At 42.1% G+C, this 20,399-nt stretch overlaps 1 protein-coding gene across 1 annotated transcript in view; it reads left to right on the plus strand.

Annotated features, from left to right (window-relative positions):
* The window catches only part of dnm1a (dynamin 1a), an 84,525-nt gene that overhangs the window by 23,258 nt on the left and 40,868 nt on the right, over positions 1–20,399 (plus strand). Inside the window, exons 6-15 of the mRNA XM_079525109.1 lie at positions 2,129–2,289; positions 3,391–3,533; positions 4,012–4,147; positions 6,687–6,754; positions 9,322–9,460; positions 14,221–14,307; positions 14,531–14,601; positions 15,113–15,164; positions 16,913–16,924; positions 19,746–19,775. Of these exons, the coding sequence (XP_079381235.1) occupies positions 2,129–2,289; positions 3,391–3,533; positions 4,012–4,147; positions 6,687–6,754; positions 9,322–9,460; positions 14,221–14,307; positions 14,531–14,601; positions 15,113–15,164; positions 16,913–16,924; positions 19,746–19,775 (899 nt within the window). The remainder of the gene's footprint in view (positions 1–2,128; positions 2,290–3,390; positions 3,534–4,011; positions 4,148–6,686; positions 6,755–9,321; positions 9,461–14,220; positions 14,308–14,530; positions 14,602–15,112; positions 15,165–16,912; positions 16,925–19,745; positions 19,776–20,399) is intronic.

Raw genomic sequence — 20,399 nt, forward strand, 5'->3', positions numbered from 1 at the left:
TGGAAGGAAAACACAGTGTCAAAATCTGTGTTAAAAGAACGAAAAAAGAAAGGTTTTAACCGATAAAGCATCTGTGTCACAATCATTTCACCACTTTTAACCACATTTTATACTTATCAAAACTAGCACATATACTGTACAAACTCATAGCGCATCACTAAGCCTGTAGATCTGCTTTTGTATCTTGAAAACGTGTGCAAATCTTTGAATATATATATATTATATACTTTTTAACTCAAATCTTTGCTTCTGAAGGTAATTCCAAATACATATAATTTTGATATGAAAATGTTTGAGCACCACTGCTATAGCAACATATGTTTATCTGAAAACTGTTAGGATTTAAGGTTAATCCATTGAGACCTGGAACGCATCCATGTCATGTTAGCGTTTAACCACATTAACCATTAACCCATTTTGGGGCGGGAACCCCTTTTGGTGTTTTAAACATTGTTATAATTTAGCTATTGAAAAATAGCAGATCTACAAGCTTATAGCGCGCCACCGAGTGGCGCGCTATGAACTTGTAGGTCTGCTATTTTTGAAAAATCGTTAAAATGTGCCTCAAATCTTTCCGAAAATTGTCATGATTTAGAAAACTTTTTTTTTTAAATGTCGACGTCAGGCCTGAATGGGTTAAGAGAGATTGACAGGGGGAGAAAAAGTCAAACTAAATAAAGGCAGGGAAGAAAGCCCTGAAGTAAGAGCTCTGACAAGGAGACAGGGTGGTGGGGTGGGTTGAGAGGTGAAGTAAGAGCTCTGACAAGGAGACAGGGTGAAGTAAGAGCTCTGACAAGGAGACAGGGTGGTGGTGGGTTGAGAGGTGAAGTAAGAGCTCTGACAAGGAGACAGGGTGGTGGGGCGGGTTGAGAGGTGAAGTAAGAGCTCTGACAAGGAGACAGGGTGAAGTAAGAGCTCTGACAAGGAGACAGGGTGGTGGTGGGTTGAGAGGTGAAGTAAGAGCTCTGACAAGGAGACAGGGTGGTGGGGTGGGTTGAGAGGTGAAGTAAGAGCTCTGACAAGGAGACAGGGTGGTGGGGTGGGTTGAGAGGTGAAGTAAGAGCTCTGACAAGGAGACAGGGTGGTAGGGTGAAGTAAGAGCTCTGACAAGGAGACAGGGTGGTGGGGTGAAGTAAGAGCTCTGACAAGGAGACAGGGTGGTGGGGTGGGTTGAGAGGTGAAACAATGTCTTGGAAGGTTTCTTCTCTGAAATAACATCTATCTTGTGGTCTGCCCTTTAATGCAATGTGCTGATGTAGTACTTTTCCACTTGCACTTGGTTAGGACTCAGGCATGTACTTTTGAATATTTTCCATGTCCTATGTTTTTTCTACCTTTCCTTATTCCCCTCTCTCTCTCTCTCTCTCTCTCTCTCTCTCTCTCTCTCTGTGTGTGTGTCTCGCTTTCTCTCGCTTGCTCGTTTTCGCTCTTCCCAATCTGTCTAAAAAGTAATGGATATTTGCATTTACAGACCCGGTGGTTTAGTGCATGAAACACCCTCCAACAGGGAGATGCATGAGGGATGGGCTCTGTGTTGAGTGATCTCTGTTCATTTGTTCTTTCTCACAGTGCACTTGTCAGTCAAGTAGCAAGCACTGAATTAATTTAAATCTGTGTATTTTGCCTGCTCTCCCTCTCTTAAGATTATTATTTTTTGTGTGCGAAAATAAAAACTTTCGAAGAAATAAATGGTGTCAGAAGTATACATGGCAATTAAAGCGGCTTACTTGCCTACCTTTTATTTGGAACAAGATCTAATGTTTTTCAGCTTGTATGTATGAGGCTGTATCAACTAAATAAATAGTTTTCATATGAAATATTCAAGTAATAATTCACATTTTTCATATAGTTTATTAAATACGCCCCCAGCCTTTATTCTAGAAAGAGAATCTTGTCAATCTTAAGGCCAATACAATACATACTCCTTCCGAGGTCGAAAAATCTTCCGGGTTCCGAGAAAATGTTCTGAGACCACCCACCCGAAGTTCGGAATGACGTGAAATTGTAGCTGTATCACCTCTCTTTCCGAAGAAAAGTTGGGATGTGGGAAGGAGTACGGACCACGATTTAGAATCCTACTTCAAGTTCTATAAATGTCTGTGTGGGAATGTCTTGTGTCCATGCCCAGGTTACATCGGTGTCGTGAACAGGAGCCAGAAGGACATCGATGGCAGGAAAGACATCGTCGCTGCTCAGGCAGCCGAGAAGAAGTTCTTTATCTCTCACCCTGCATACAGACACTTGGCTGAACGGATGGGTACGCCCTACCTCCAGAAGGTTCTCAATCAGGTGTGTAGTGTGTGTGTGTGTGTGTGTGTGTGTGTGTGTGTGTGTGTGGTGGCGGGTAACAGAGTGGGCACTAAGGAAGAGTGGGTACAAACCCTGTATATCCTGTCATTTTGGGGAACAGATACAATTAAGTCTGATTAAGCACCTTGGTAAGGAATATGCCTCTTACAGACTGTGGTCAAATGTACATGCCACTTCCAAAATGGTCACTTCTCTACTGTCCTCATCAACAACAACAATATCTGGTGTATTAGCTGTGACATCTGAAAAGGCATAATTTTCATTATTGTGCATGAACATGGCAGTTGAAACACGTGAGTGCTTATATATTTTGGCAGATGATGAAACATATGAATTTACCGGTATGTCCTAATAGGTTAACAATTCTGTCGTGCCTAGCAATGTACATTCCCTTATACATAGCAGCCATTAAGAATATGTGACAGTGTTTCTGTAACTGGAGTGTGGTCATGGTGCAGACAATGAGGAGGAAATGTGTTAGGGTACCACAGAGAGACATTGAGTCTGGTTGGAAGGACCTGTAATCTGGCTTTATGTTTACTGTAAAGGTGACTATCCTCATCAACTGCATAATTCTTGTATATTGTATGAGATATGGTGTGGTCTGCATCGGGAAGGCAAGCTAGCTTCCCCTGTAGTTTTAAACCAGTCCAGTGTTGTTGTTGTTTTTGCTGTTGTACACACACACACACACACACACACACACACACACACACACACACACACACACACACACACACACACACACACACACACACACACACACACACACACACACACACACGCGCGCACACACACGCGCACACACACACACACACACACATACTTTGTACATAGATTATTACAAAACATACCTTACCCACTTTAGCCCTATATATACATTTCTCGGCCATTTGAAAATAGCCAATCTACAAGCTCACACAATGTATACATTTGATAACTTGAAATGGGACAGTAGCCTACATTTTGATTTCCAGACTTTTACTTGTAAAAAAGTATGTCTGCATTGCAGTATTGATACTTTGACTAAAAGTAAAACATTTGAATTACTTTTTCGACCACTGTCTTTGACCTGTACAGCAATTGACCAACCATATCCGGGACACACTGCCGGGCCTGCGGTCCAAGCTACAGAGCCAGCTCCTCTCCATAGAGAAGGAGGTAGAAGAGTACAAGAACTTCAGACCTGATGACCCGTCCCGCAAGACCAAGGCTCTGTTACAGTAAGTATATATGTTGTATGATTAGATTAATCATGAATGGTTCCCCGAAGAGACCAATGCTCTGTACATGTGAATGGATTAATCATTAGTGGTTCCCCAACTTTTGTAGCTCAAGACTCAAAAATAAATTAGACGTTTGCCCCCGGGACTCAAACTATAATTTATTTATTTATGGAAATGATTAGGTATTTTTTAGTTTTTTAAATTTTCATTCCTGAAATAGCCTACTTTTGAGAAATGTAATTGCTTTTAATTGATGATCTTATCAATTAAGATCTTATAAAAAAACTAAAAAAATTAAATAAATACAAAATGGTCCACAACCCACTAATGGCTTTTTGGGGAACAGTGGATTAATGGCCAGACAGAGACAGACAGAGACACACAGAGACACACAGAGACAGAGAGAGACACACAGATGAAACATAATGAATATGATATGATATGATGACACCCTTCTCTTTTTCTCTCCCTGCAGGATGGTACAGCAGTTCTCTGTGGACTTTGAGAAGCGCATCGAGGGCTCGGGGGATCAGATCGACACCGCTGAGCTGTCTGGAGGAGCCAGGATCAACCGCATCTTCCATGAACGCTTCCCCTTCGAACTGGTCAAGGTGTGTGTGTGTGTGTGCGTGCGTGCGTGCGTGCGTGCGTGCGTGCGTGCGTGCGTGCGTGCGTGCGAGCGTGCGAATGTAAATTATATCCATCCACAACCCCCCCCTCTCTCTCTCTCTCTGTTTGTCTATTCCTATATATCTCTCTGTCCTGCTATCATTTCCCAGTCTCAGACAGAGACAGGGCCAAAACTCACGCCTCCCTCAGGATACAGTCTGGGCTTTATGACAAAAAACATTCCTTGCTCTCTCATTCTCAACCTAACCTCCACACACACACACACACACACACACACACACACACACACACACACACACACACACACACACACACACACACACACACAGCACCCCCCCACAACCCTTTTCACATTGCTTTGGCTCCATCGCGTATCGCTCTCTCTCCCGAGCTCTTTCTCGTAATCCCTCTCTTCATCTCCTCATATCCACCTATTCCTCTGGTCTCCCTAATGTTCTTCTTGCCTCATCCTTATCTGTTCCACCTTATTTCTCCTTTCTCCTTCCCTCCGTGTCACACTCCCCCCTCCTCCTCCTCCTTCAGCCCTTTACATAGGCTACTTTTCGTCCATTTGAAAATTGCCGATCTACAAGCTCACAATGCGTGACGATGCGACGCATTGTGAGCTTATAGATCAGCTATTTTCAAAAGAAAACTTGTGAATACTTTAGCCAGTCTCCGCAAACTTCAAATGCAGGTGCATACTTTAGCTATTCCACATATATACTACAATCTGTAGTATATAAAGTATATTTTGATCCCAGTACTTTCAAACTTTTACTCGGGTCAAATTGTGAATAAAGGACTGTTCACGTGTAACAGAGTATTTTCATATATTGCGGTGTTGCCTTGAGTACTTCCTCCACCACTGGACCTGGGCCACAGAATGGCGGCCTGCTGGGGCCAGACTTCGTTCCACTGAGAACCAAATGGTCTTAAACAAAATATATGGCTGTGTAGAAAATATAGCATCTGCTGGACACATTAATGTCATGTAGGATCGCTCTATCATTGTGCTTTATATAATCGTCCTTTCACTCTGGGGAGGGAAGTATAAATGCAGAGCCAACAGCATATTATGAGAAGGCAGTGGTGTGTGTGTGTGTGTGTGTGTGTGTGTGTGTGTGTGTGTGTGTGTGTGTGTGTGTGTGTGTGTGTGTGTGTGTGTGTGTGTGTGTGTGTGTGTGTGTGTGTGTGTGTGTGTGTGTGTGTGTGTGTGTGTGTGTGTGTGTGTCAATAATCAAAATTATTCCAAATTCTTTCAAGATCTTTAAAATAATTTCAAAAATAGCAGATATACAAGCTCGCAGCACGAAACAAAATGAGACGCTGTAAGCTTGTAGATCTGCTATTTTTTAGAAGAACTGTTCTAGAGGTTTTTTTTAAACACATGCTTCTATAGTATATAAGCATGTGTTTAAAAAAAAGTATAGAATCCATACTGTAGCTAAAATCTGAAATGACAGATGCTTTCCCAGTTTTAATGGGTAAAGAAGGTCACTCCGTCTGTGTGTGTGTGACTCAGTGTCTGTGTGTCTGGAGCTAATTGATTTGATTTTTACTTTACTGTCCCCTTGGGGACATTTTTCCCTCTGTATTTAACCCATCCTAACGGACGTCCAAGATCCACATTGGATCCCACGTGCACCCCTAGATCCACCTAATTCTATTTCTTGGGGAGGGAAGGGCGGACATGGCTGCTCAAATCTAGTTTTCAATTAATTTCTTCCTTGAAGCCTATAAACTCCTGGCCCATGTCTGTTCTGCAAAAATAAAAATAAAAACTTTCTTTCTTGAGTTCCCTTATTTATTTACTGATTATGAAAATGATTTGTTTGTCCACACCATTTCCCACTTTGGCGTACTCCTCTTCCTCGCTTTCTCTTGGATTTTTCTACTGCATTTTGTTTCTCCAACCTCTCAATTTTCTCCACCCACTCATGTCCTAGTCAATTGAATCTTTATGTATTTTTCAAAGGTCAAAGGGCGACTTCACAACTTTTCATAATTGGTCCTTACTAATGTTCATGATACAATTCTGTCTCATAGGAGGGCTGTGGACAGTTCAGAAACCCATCTTAAAGTGTCTCTTGTATAGTTGTCTTTGTCTGTTTTTCACTTGCATTTGAAAAATCTAAATAAAATATGTAAAAAAAAAAAAAAATCGTCTTACAGTGACATTATGCAGATTTATTTGAAACATTTTTTTTTTAATTTTTTTTTATATTTAAAATTGTATTATCGCAAGACCGTGTCACTGGAAGACGGGTTTCTGAACTGCCCACAGGCCTCAGACAGAGTCATTTTTTTTAATCATTAGTGAGTACCAATTTTGAAGATAGGTTGAAAAGTGGTGAAGTCGTCCTTATATCTGACATTGACCTGCCATCCTGCTCAGTCATTTCCGGAAAGTCCCTATATCGGCTACTCAAATCTAATGAAATGTCTCAACACAAGGATCGTTTATACGTATACATGAATTAATTCACTTTGGTCTGTGTGTTCTGTCTCCTTCTATAGATGGAGTTTGACGAGAAGGAGCTCCGCAAGGAGATCAGCTACGCCATCAAGAACATCCATGGCATCAGGCACGTCCATACATACTCCCCCTCCCTCCCTAACTGTCCTCTCATCTCTGTCAGGGTCACCCCTACTGGCCAGACTGCATCTAGCTCCGTGGTTATCAACCTTTTTCTGGATTAGGGCCCACTTGTAAATCTCAAAAGCGTTCGCACTTCGCAGCCCACCCATCTGACCACTTAAATAAATAAAATTGCATATAATTGGTCCTCACTAATTGCTCATGATGGTAAAAACCTAAATGTGCCTCAGCGGAGGGCTGTGGACACTTCAGAAACCCGCCTACCAGTGACATCGGGTGACATTAATGTTTAATATGATCATTAAAATGTTTGTGTTTTTGGTTATTTGGAGGGGCCCACTTGCAGTATCCCCACGGCCCACCAGTGGGCCCCGGCCCACAGGTTGAGAATCACTGATCTAGCTGACCGCTATCTAATCACAAGGATAATAATAATAATAATAATAATAATAAAACTTTATTTGTATAGCACCTTTCATGACATGAAATGCAGCTCAAAGTGCTTTACACAAAAAAGAAAAGAAAAGCAGGGCATAAACAATACAGTGAGGACATGAATAACATTTTTTTAAAAAGACAGATAAATCAATTAAAAGCAAGGGTGTAAAAGTGGGTCTTGAGCTGAGCTTTAAAAATGTCTACAGAGGCTGCCTGTCGAAGGTACAGTGGGAGTTTGTTCCACGCCGTCGGCCCGTAGAAGCAAAAAGCTGCTTCCCCGTATTTTTTAGTTGCCATTTTTTTAGGCAAAGCGAGCAGGCCAGCAGTGGAAGACCTTAGGGGGCGGTTTGGGACATATTTCGGCAGGCAGTCATGTAGGTAGGAAGGTGCGAGACCATTGAGAGCTTTATAAACAAGTAAAAGAATTTTAAAATCAATCCTAAAAACAACCGGAAGCCAGTGCAATGAGGCCAAGACTGGAGTAATATGTTCTCTCATCTTAGTTCTAGTTAAGACTCTGGCTGCTGCATTTTGGACAAGTTGTAATCTGTCAGTTGATTTCTTAGGCAATCCAGAAAAAAGTGCATTGCAGTAATCAAGCCGAGAAAAAACAAAGGCGTGGATTAGCGTTTTTGCATCGTCCAGTGACAAATAGGCTCTGATTCGTGCAATATTTCTAAAATTCAGTTCAGAATCAATAGTGATCCCCAAGTTCTTTACTGTACTGTTACTTTCTACAGTCAGGTTGCCAAGTCTGCTTTTTATCGATTCTTTCTGCTCACTAGAACCGATTATGAGAACTTCTGTCTTATCCTCATTTAGCTTGAGAAAGTTCTCACTCATCCAGCATTTAATGCTAGACAGACAGGTCAACAGCGGGTCTAAGGCACAGAGATCATCTGGATCTACAGAAAGATATAGTTGGGAGGATGTCTTATATGGGAGGATGTTTTATAGGCATTGAGTTCTCCGCTGCATACTGATGGCATCAGCAAAGTGACAGCTAGTTGCGTGATATTCCTTTGTCTGTCCTTCCCATGCCCGTCATTGTGTTTATACAGTATGTCCGTCCATATTAGAGTATAAATTAACCCATTCAGGCCTGACGTCGAAAAAAAAAATTTTTCCTTCTAAATCATGACAATTTTCGGAAAGATTTGAGGCACATTTTAACGATTTAAAAAAAATAGCAGACCTACAAGTTCATAGCGCGCCACTCGGTGGCGCGCTATGAGCTTGTAGATCTTTGGAATGGATTAAGTAAAAATATAAAGGAAAAAACTAAATAAACAATCGTAAAATATACATATCCACCTCGATAATAAAACCTGTAGATTAGTTAGATGCGATACTTCTTTTGAATTGTATTTATTTACTGTACTTTATTTAAGTAGCCTAGTACTGTAGTTATTTCGAATATTCTGATTATTGAACATTCAGAATGTCATTGTCAAATTGAATGTAGGATTAAAATATGTTTACCTATTAACCAAGGTAAGTGGATTAAGAAATACTTAACACAAATCCGTTCCACTGTGATGAAGGCAGGAAACCTGAATATGTTCTTCTTATCATTGATTTAATAAATAACCTTTCTTGCAACACTTTTCCTTAAAATGGATATTCTATAGCAGGATATATCAAATGTCACAGTGACCTATGCCCTTATATATTGATTGATTGTTTATTGATTATTGTCCTTGTGTGCTGGTCTTAATAATATACCAAAGAATCAACAAAAAGGGCTGTTGTGCTTGTGCCCAAACACAACATTTCTCCCATAAGCTAACATCTCTTGTTACTTCTCATGCTACTAACATTAGATCAGAATAATTGCGGCAGAGAGAAACATGCTAGTCATTGTAAATGAAAACATACAGTAGATGACTTTGCTACATTTCCCTGCACCATGAAATGTTCAGTGGTATCCCCCTTTTTTGGTGACATGATTTGTCTTATTTACAGTATATCACTGACATGGGAGAAATCTCTGAAATGGAAGAGGATTTCTTTTCAATTAACCGTTGTCTTCCTAAACCTCCCTACCCTTCCTCTTTCTTTCTTTCTCTTCCACTTTGTTCTTTTTTTGTGGACGGTTCTCTCTCTGGCGGGCAGAACTGGCCTCTTCACCCCGGACATGGCCTTTGAGACCATTGTGAAAAGGCAGATTGACAAGATAAAAATGCCTTGCACTGGTTGTGTGGACATGGTCATTTCTGAGCTAATCAATACAGTTAGACAGTGTACCAAGAAGGTAACAAAAACCTAAACAGTGGATAGCTATTCTTATTTCTAGTTTTTGTCTTTCAACCTACCTTCCCTTCCCCACAAACCCTCTCCGTGATTCACTTCCTTTTATTGTGACCGCCTGGCTCTCTCCAGTCCTTGTTTTACTTTGGACAATAAGGAGACAACTGTAGAGTAGTGGAGTGTGGTATGCCTGCATAGTGCATACCTGCCCATCTACCTCTATCTACCTACCACATTATGGGTTGGCCAGGGCAGGGTGGTGTTGGCATGGCCATAGTCATGTGCTGTGCTTGACCACATTTGACCCTGGCATCCCAATTTTGGGCACATTTTTCAAAACATTTAAAAATGTTTACTTTCAAAAATAGCAAAGATTACAGGTGTACAGGCTTACAACGTTGTGAGCTTGTAGATCGGTTATTTTCGCCATTCGTCGCACAACAAATCACATACATGTAATGGTTTAAGTGGTTAAGAGAAGGAGGTGTGGATGGATGCTGAACAGTTACCAAAAATATGGCCGCCTACAAAGTGCTAAGCACTGAGCAGCCACCCCCAAGAACATTTATTTTATGAAAAGTTTCCGACAAATATACTGCAAGCCCTCCAGTCATGCAGGTTTACTTTGGCTGTTTTACTATAGACGCAAGTGTTAAAACACTTGAAGTCAATCAACTTGAAGCATTTGGCAGCCATATTGGATGACTTCAGCGTCCAGACGTCGGGAGTGTGAGATTACAGCCGTGCACCTGCATCTGGCCGAAGCCATGACAACCCCCCATGCATCCTCTTCAAGGAGCCTCTAGCCACATTCAGCTATACAGTACAGTACGTAACATGGGACAGAAACAGAAAAGGCTAGTGATCTGTAAGTGGCTGTGCCATTACTAAATCATGTTTGGACATTGATTGATTGACATACGACAGAGACACTGTAATAGTATATCGTTGTCAAGGAGGATGCTGCTGCTGGTAATAGCGTGCGAAGAAGAGGATGAAAGCGGTGCGTCTTGGCTTGGTCTTTGGGTGCACAGCTGCAGTCTTATGGCTCATCGCTCAGAGCTTTTTGCTGGTGGAGTAGTAGTGCAGGCTGGGATCTCTCTCTGTCTTGTCTATTTCTCTTACTCTTTTCCCTCTCTACCTGCTCAGTGGCCTTATGGTTAGAGTGTCTGCTCGGAGACTGGGAGGTCGGGGTTTGATCCCCAGCCGGGTCATACCAAAGACTATAAAAATGGGACCCAATGCCTCCCTGCTTGGCACTCAGCATCAAGGGTTGGATTGTGGTAAGTCCCTGCGACATACTAGCGTCATGTCCAGGGGGTGTACTTGTACATACATCATGTCCAAGCTGCCTCACGCTAGAGAAACAGGAGATAGGCTCCTGCCCTATGTGGCTCAGCAAGGCTTACTTACTTTCCCTCTCTACGTACATGTTTTCTCCCTCTTGATTGACGGAGAGGGACTCCAGCACTGTTCCCGTTAAGAATGGCTTCTGGGGAAACCAAATGTCTCACTTTGCCTTTTCTTCCCTCTGTGCTGTTCACCCCCTCTTCCACCTCCAACCCCCTAACCCGCCACTCCTCTTTTTCATATGTCTCTCAATCTTTTGATTCTTTGGTTCCACCTCCATCTTTCTTGTTCACTTCCTTTTTCTATCATGTCTTCATAATCCTCTCCTCTCAAACAAATGCCCTTCACTCTTCCCTCTCACTCTCGCTATCCCACTCGCCATTCTTCTAATCTTCTATATCTTTGTTTTGTCTGTGCATTTATTTATTTATTTCTATCACTCCACACTGTATACTACTCCGCATTTTGTTTCCTTCTACCTTTTCCGTTCCTCTCTTCCTGGTCCTCTCTCTCTCTCTCTCTCTCTTCTCTCCCATGATACCCCAACCTCTTCCTACAGGACGGGGCTGTTCACCCCTGACCTGGCCTTCGAAGCCATAGTCAAAAAGCAGATCCAAAAGCTGAAGCAGCCCACACTGAAGGCTATAGATATGGTAGTGAGCGAACTCACCACCACCATACGAAAGTGTAGTGAAAAGGTAACCCCCCCACCCCAGTTGAATCAGGGCTTATTTTTTTTTTTATTTGTCACACATACCGTAAGCCTGATTTTTACTTATCTGTGCTGCTAACACATAAACCCATACTTTGATTTCGTACATGAAACACGGATTTAAGCGCTCTTGCAGATTATTGGCCTCTGCAGACAATTTAATAGATTGTCCCAGTTTGTTTGTTGCTTCTTAACCAGCATGCCAGATCATTTTCCTTTCATATTCTACCCTGTGATGTCTTTCTTGTTCACTCATTTGACTTTATCTGATTTGATTTTACCTCTTCAAATTGGATTCTAACATTTGTGTCATTTGTCTGTCAGTATGGTAGTGGGGGCGACTGTTGAAACATTAAGTTCGTCATACTGACTAATAAGTAACTAACATTCCCAGAGTATCCCTTTCTTTCTCTTTCTTTCTCTTTTGTCTTCTCCATTCTGTTGTGCTCTAACCCTGTAGTCTGCTTGCGTATTTATCACGCCAATAATTCATAATAATGACCTCTTTTGGATTTCTCTATTTGAGCATTTGTGATTAAACTGTATTATAGGATACAGTGTCTGAAAAAGGGAGATGATACATTTCCCCCAGTCAGACCATATAGAGAGAATCCACAAGGGGGTCATTGTGAAGCCCACGTCCACCTCTCTCCAGTGGCGTGCACAGACATTTAGAGGGGCAGGTGCTCAAGTTAAAAAAGGGCACCTTGTGCAGCGCGTGGAACCGGCCGGTTGCCTTAATCCATTTTGGGCGGGAACCCCTTTTGGTGTTAGCATTATGTTATGCTTTAGCAATTGAAAAATAGCAGATCTACAAGCTCATAGCGCGCCACCGAGTGGCGCGCTATGAGCTTGTAGGTCTGCTATTTTTGAAAAATCAAAAAAAAAAGAGAAAAAAATGTTTGTTTTTTTCGTTTTTTTTTTCAAAAGGGCACATTGCCAAAAGGGCAGGGGGTGCTCTAGCACCCCCTAGTGTCTATCTGTGCACGCCACTGCCTCTCTCCTTCCCTGCTCCTGTTGCATTGCATGTATACAACGTGTGCCTGCTGCCCATGCCTTCAGTGTAAAATCCTGACTGTTGATTTAACTCATAGAGTACAACATGGTCTGAGTTAAATTAACACATGAGGGTTTCACCGTGCTGTCATTGTGTGGGTCATCACAGGCAGACTTGTGGCAGTTTTTACTCAGCCTCCCAGTTGCAATGCATTTTCTACTCATTGATATGTGATTAGGCCTTCTTTTTTGTGATTTATATGGGGGGGCTTTCTAATGCTTTCGAAATGTTTTCATATTGCCAGGAAGTGTAAAGATCCTAAAATGTTAAAGCCCGTGCTGTGCCTTAGAATACTTTATTTGAATCCCTATAGTCACAAACAAATCCTAATTTTAACAATAATGGTTCGTGCGTGTTATATGTTCCTATTTGTTATTTATGTCCCAAAGCCTATAAAGTCATTCAAATTAAGAACAAGAAAGGCCCATAATTCGTATTTATTCAACAACTTCTGGTAACCACTATACGATGCATTGCAACTGGTGGATATTTTCTCTTTTTCTCTGACTTTGATTTGATTTCTTCTTCCCCTAAATTTCTCCGTATGTGTTTGTGTTCCATGGGAAGCCCACCAATGTTCTCTGTGGCTTTGCAATGACCTCATGGAAAAAGGCTTACACGTATTGCCAGGAAAATAACTTTATTAGCAGGATTGTTTTGTTTCTGTTGTTTCTGTGTGGCTTTATTACAGACTTGGCACTATTCCATCGCATTATTCCCTATTGATAACATATGTAACGATCAATACTTATCAAAGTGATCATCAACATCATTTAACCAACGCTTTGCTGCCTTATTTTGTTGTATTGATCTTTCATACATAGTGCAGTGTTTACCAAACATAGGGACCCATTTTGGGTCACAGACTCGTTTTTATGGGTCAAGAGTAAATATCTTGTTTATTTATTTATTCTTTTTTACCTTTCCTATATTTCCCCCCATAATTGTTCCTAGAAAAACGTTTTCAAAGATTTTCAGAACGTAAAACCCTCCAAATAAAAAAACAAATCTGAAAATGTACAAATATGAATAAAGATTTTCCAGAAATGTAAACAAATCTTCTAACATAGTGAAAACAGCCTATTATATAAGCTCATAACACGCTGTGAGCTTGTACTGTAAGGAATAGGGCTTAGAGGTGCCTAAGTGGTTATCAATTCCAAATATATTTTTTGTACATTTGTGTCTTAGGGAGACACCAAATGAGTCTTTTTAGGTCTCAAGGTGAAAACATTTGGGAACACCTGAACTAATGCTAAGTCTGTGATGAGCTGAATCTAACCTGTTTGATTCTGCATTGGTAGGATGCATTTTGTTGTGTTTGTTAGTGGGTCCTTGTGTGTGTTTCAGTATTGTGAGATGTAGACCTAGTTCAGTGTGTGTTATTTCAAAAGTGGTGTGTCTGTATATGAATGCATGCATGCATCAGCGCCTGTAGTGAACATGAGTGTGTGTGTGTGTGTGTGTGTGTGTGTGTGTGTGTGTGTGTGTGTGTGTGTGTGTGAGCGTGCGTGAGTGTGTGCGTGCGTGCGTGTGTGAAACTGTGTGGGCGTGTGTGTGTTTATGTGTTTGTGCATGTGTGAGTGTGTGCATGTGTGCGTGTCCTGTGTTCGTGCGATTGACCTACTGTCCTATATGCCAACAGCTGGCTCAGTACCCCTTGCTGAGAGAGGAGATGGAGAGGATCGTCACTCAGCACATCAGGGACAGGGAGAGTCGCACCAAGAACCAGGTAACCACCCACCAACACACACACGCACCCACACCCACGCACCCACACACACACGCACGCACGAACGCACGCACGCACGCACGCACGCACGCACGCACGCACGCACGCACGCACGCACGCACGCACGCACGCACGCACGCACGCACGCACGCACGCACGCACGCACGCACGCACACGTTGATGTGACTGCGACTGCTGCTGACGCCTCTCATCCCCTGTCCAGGTGTTGCTGCTGATAGACATCGAGTTGTCCTACATGAACACCAACCATGAGGACTTCATCGGATTCGCAAAGTGCGTTCACACACACAAACATGCACACACGCACACATGCACATATGCACGCATGCACACACACACACACACACACACACACACACACACACACACACACACACACACACACACACACACACACACACACACACATTCTTCCATTCGGTCAGTTATTCTCAACTTTTTTTAATTTCAAGGAACCCAAGTTTGATATGCCTCAGGCCACGGACTCCCATTAAATATATATATGTGTGTTTGCATATATATTTTAATTTAAAAAAGAAAATCACTCTGGGGCCTTTAAATTGTAAAATAAAAAAGAATGGAACCATTCATTTTGGTTCCATTTGTACACTCTGGGAGGTACTACAGACCCATAAGGCTCTATTTGGTCTGACAATCGTTTAGTTGAGGACCCTGGGGTGTCCACTGCACTATATAGGCCTCGCAATGTTTGTACTGATATTTCCCTGATTCATCTTGTGTGGGAGGATCATTCAGATTTGTTGTGACGGGTCTCTTTCTGCAGTGCTCAGCGCTCAAGCAACGCACCGAACAAGAAGAAGGCTCCAGGAAATCAGGTATTTGGAGCGTTGTGTTCATAGACAAAACTATTTCAGAATCAGTACAATATCAATCATAAAGCACACGTTTCATATCGTCGCTGTCGGGTGGAAACCTCTTATGTCCAAAAGTGTTACTTTTCAGGAAAAAAATAACCTGTGTTCCAATGGATCACATGTAGTTATTATATGTTAATACTTTTCATTGGTCCAATATTTATAAAACACACAAACACACTTAACCATTTTCACTATCAAAATGTTTCAAAAACAGCAGATCTACTATAGATTGGCTAGATTGGCTATTTTTGCTACTTCTTTGCACGGCAATCTTGTATGACAAACTAGGGCATACACAGTTGAAATACGAACATACAAGGTTTCCGCCCGACAGCAACAATATGGCTACAACATTATAGAGTCCAGATCTGCTCTCACTTCCATCACCGTCACGTCATCATCATCATCATACCTTATACAACATTATACTTTATGATATGGATCTGCTCTCACTACTATCCAGGCGTTCAGCCAACTGCATTACGTTTTGAACTCCATGCATATTATATAGCCTCCAGAATGCTCTCATTCTTTCCCGCTTATTTCATCATACACGGTCAGATCCCCTGTGTTACTTTAAAGACCAGTTGAAATGGTTTCAGCGACCATATCTTGATGTATTTCCTGTTGAAACAGGGGCCGGGTGCTTCCTCAGCCAGATCAGATCTGACAGGCTATAAACTTCGCCTGCGCACACCGTGCACTGCAATAAAGCAGCGCTGATGAATGCAGTTTGTTACACATTGTTGTTGTCGTCACATAAACATTTGTTTATGTGTGCAAACAAGTGTTTACACAAACATTTGTTTAGCTGCGTTTGTTTGTCACCGCCATCCGCCATCTTTGTTTGATATTCTACACAGAATAGCACTGCCCTCTAGTGTCGACCGTCAGCTTTCTGTGGAAACGGATTGACAGGTGTCAGTCATCAATATTATTGTTTGAAATTGGTCCGGACCTGCCGATGTTACTGCGCATTATGTTTTCGCTTGACAGGAAGTCATTAAGATTGGACTTTTGGCGTAAAAATACACAACCATTGGATTATTTTGCATTTATTTTGCATTATGACCACGGATATGCTCTAAAATTGTTGTTGTTTTCACTGATTTGAAACCTAAATCCTGAAGCTCTATAGTGTGGTGTGTGTCAAACCGTAACCTAACCCTAACCGCAAGCACGGGAGCAGCGCACGTTCGACCGCATGCGGCATGTCCATAAGCCAATGACATAAACATAGGCATTTCTCTGAGAAATACACATTTACGCATTTTTGCCACACTATGTTACTGATATATCAGAACAATAGTATTTAGGTTGAAAATTGTTTCTATTTCACAGTGTACTATTTTTTCCCCTGCATGCATGCCGCTGTGATGCATTATGTGTTAACAGTAGCATATAGTTCTAGGCATCACTTACTTAGCGACATTTACTTACAATTCTAAAGGATGTGGCCTTATGTAATCATCACAAAGGCACAACTTCCTATACAATAATGAATGTGTATTGCAGCAGAGCAGTGCCATGAACTGTACAAATTACTTAGCCTAATCTAGAGATGCATGGGGTTTTTGTATTCGTTTGATTTGCTCCTATATCTCAAACACTGTCTCTCGGGACTTCTTTTGATTTTTTTTAAATTTCTGTCTGTCTTGTGTCTTTCTCATTCTGTTGTGTTTCTCTCTGCGCCTTTTCTGCCACAGGATGAGGTCATGGTGAGTAGAGTGTGTCCGTGCGTGTGTGTCCGTGCGTGTGTGTGTGTGTGTGTGTGCGTGTGTGTGTGTGTGTGTGTGTGTGTGTGTGTGTGTGTGTGTCCGTCCCGTCCGGCTGTGTGTGTGTGTGTGTGTGTGTGTGTGTGTGTGTGTGTGTGTGTGTGTGTGTGTGTGTGTGTGTGTGTGTGTGTGTGTGTGTGTGTGTCCGTGCGTGTGTCTGTGCGTGTGTGTGTGTGTGTGGTTAGTCTCCTACTAACACTAGATGAGCAGCACTTTGGGCTTTGGCTGCATCCTTTCCTTTTCTCTGCATCTTCCCTCCAGGCAGAGCTCCAGATCACTTACATGCACGCACATACTCGCACATAAAAATGCACACGCTTACGCACGCACGCACGCACGCACGCACGCACGCACGCACGCACGCACGCACGCACGCACGCACGCACGCACGCACGCACGCACACACACACACACACACACACACACACACACACACACACACAGACACACAGACATATGCATGTACTCAACATGACGCACATATGTTGAAAGCATATAGAACACGGAATAAAAAGGCAGGGAGAGGAGTTTCTGTTATGTAATGTGCCAATGTTTACATGTAGACATCTGTCACCATTTGGAGACATGGCTGTCGTTTCAACGCTGAGCCTGGTTTTCCTTGGCAGCAGAGACGGGGCGCCCGCAGCTCTGTCTTGAACTACATACAGCAAAAACCACTCATGTGTTCGAGAGGGAGAGAGACAGAGAGAGAGAGAGAGAGAGAGAGAGAGAGAGAGAGAGAGGGGGTGACTATAGAAAGTGATACCAACTGGTGTCTCCATCTTGATGACATCATCAAGATGTACTTCACAATGTTAATGATTTTTTTCAGACCTCCAGTTCTAGGAAACACAGAATGGGGGGACTTCTTTTTAATTATTTCCACACAACAGCTCTAAGGTATATTAAGACCACACGTCACATTCGTGAGGCGTGGTGACTCTGAGCTTGTATAGATCTGCTATTTACACCGGTATCCAAATAAGTAAATGAGGCTTTATTCGTCCAGTCTCTCTCTCCCTGTCAGTCATTGGACACGACGTTGGGACTGTGTTATCTTAGTAAGGCCAAGAGAGGGAGAGGTGTTCAGTGTAACACACACACGCGCACGCACACGCGCACACACACGCACGCACACATGCACATGCACACATTAACTCCAAGGGGCACGTTTTGTGAGTTGCCACAGCAACCAGTCAGAACAGGTTAAAAAAGGTCAGGGGGGCCAGTGTAAACAGCACTGCCCTCAACCAGTTCCATTCACAGCTGTTTGTAGCCCATAGCCGCCTCGTTAAGACCCCAGACCCCCTTAGACCCCACACCAAGGCCTGGCAACATTCAAACTAAGGCTGCAGCTATCCATTATTCTCTCTGGAATTATAATTATTAATTACTTTTTCGTTTAATCGAATAATCAAGAAGCGTGTTTTTTCAAGTTTTCTTCTTCTTTGTTTTGTTTAAAAAAAAAAGTCATATCAATGAATCAATTGACCACTTTAGTGTTATTTCATGCTTTGATGTACATCGGCGAAAATAGCTTCAAGCTCACAACCCGTCACTGACATTGACAAATGTTTTGAATATAATGACATGGCCAAAACAGGGATTGATTATTAATTGATTATTTGATTATTAAAATTATCGATTATCTATTTTTTTCTTTTTTCTTTTTATAATGGATTAACGCATTACCTCTTGCACCCCTATTTCAATCCCACATTATGCCAGCTTGATGCAAGAGCTTTTTGCCCCCGATCCGATCTTTTTTTTAAATATCTGCATCACAAAATGTAATCGAAACAAAATATTACATTTAAATATCCTGTCTTGAACAAACTAAAATATATAACATCTTTAAAATAAAATCTTCCATGGAAATGTTGAGTCCTAATAAAATAAAAACGTGTTTTCCCATAGGCCTACAGACAGCACGGCAAGTTGGCAACATTGTCTGCCTTTCATTGTTTTCAAGGCAAAAAAGAAACCATGTGACTCTCTGCCTTTCAAGTGCATATATTCAAGGCTGCGGCACAAATTGCTATGTGCTAAATGCTAACCCCAAACTCTGCTGGAATTGATCGGAATTGATCGGCATGCTGGATTTATTTTTTCACGGCAATGTTGCGACAACTTGCAAGCAGTCACGTCTAGTAGGATGCCATAGCCTGAGAGGACGTGATGACTCAACACTTCCATTCAAAGTATGGGAAAGTCTCCCCATTGGCTTAAAGAATGGCCAATGATCAAAAAGTGTTTACTAGTTGCACCGACTGAATATAGTCCAGCTTGCTCTTCAAGTAAGCTGGTATAAAATAGGAAGTAATAAAGTATTAGTATGCTGCTTTGAAAGCTCTACAATATGGTTTTAATCACAGCAAAGAGTTTGTAGAAGATCGAGGGGCATGTGCAAATACTTCATCACAGAAGCTTTGACGTGAAAAGGATTTTCATGTCAAGCACAGTTTTGACCAACCCTCCTCCGTCTGTAACCTCTCATGGCATCATTATCCAACATGCAGATAAGAGAGCAGGTCGCAGCATTGTGTTGTTGCATGGTCTGAAACAGATATAAATTGGCCGTTGGTATGGTACGTAGCTTCCTTGCTTCCCTCCCAACACCCTGCCTGATGTCCCTTGCTGCCAGCCCAATAGCCAGCCATAGTATGCTGGATGGTGACGAGCCCTATAGTGTGACATACAGTATATTATATCTGGCCTTCTAAGAGGCATAGGTGTGTAATGCTCTCTCCACATTTCCATTCAGCCGGAGAGAGGAGCTAAAGATTCGTTCAAGGTAAATGACACACAACACCCACACAAAGTACAGTATGAAGTATGATCCCATAGACTGTACAATGAATGGACAAAGGGTGCCCCATTGGTTTCTACACACTGTTTGAAGCCACTTTTTCGGCAACTTGAAATCTGCCATCTTTGAACTTCCAGTTCCGATATTAAACCGGAAACGACTGCTATTGCACAGGTCTTCACTCAAAAGTTCAAGTTTTTTTTGCGTATCTGCCAATTTTTCCTGATCCGATATTTATATAGTGTTATATATTTATAGTGTGTTATATATTTATAACACTTACCATATCACAATAGTACAATATCCAAAATCACAGACAATATCCAGTCTAATATCATGATATGGATATAATTTATTCTAGGGATGCCCTACCAAAAACCTATTCGCTTGATTAGAGAGTTATTGTCTCCACCAGCCGAAGGCATGGGGAAAGTATGTTTTGCACTCTGTGTGTCCGTCCGCCCGTCTGTCCGTCTGTGTACAGCTAATCTCCGGCACCGTTGGCCCAATCCATGCCAAACTGTGCACACACACTCCCTGGATGCCAACAACGAACCTCTGCCCCAATTTCTCCACAACGGCCTGTTATAGCACCACCATGAGGCCGAT

Source organism: Electrona antarctica, assembly GCF_951216825.1.
Source record: "Electrona antarctica genome assembly, chromosome: 16".
Lineage (NCBI taxonomy): Eukaryota > Metazoa > Chordata > Actinopteri > Myctophiformes > Myctophidae > Electrona > Electrona antarctica.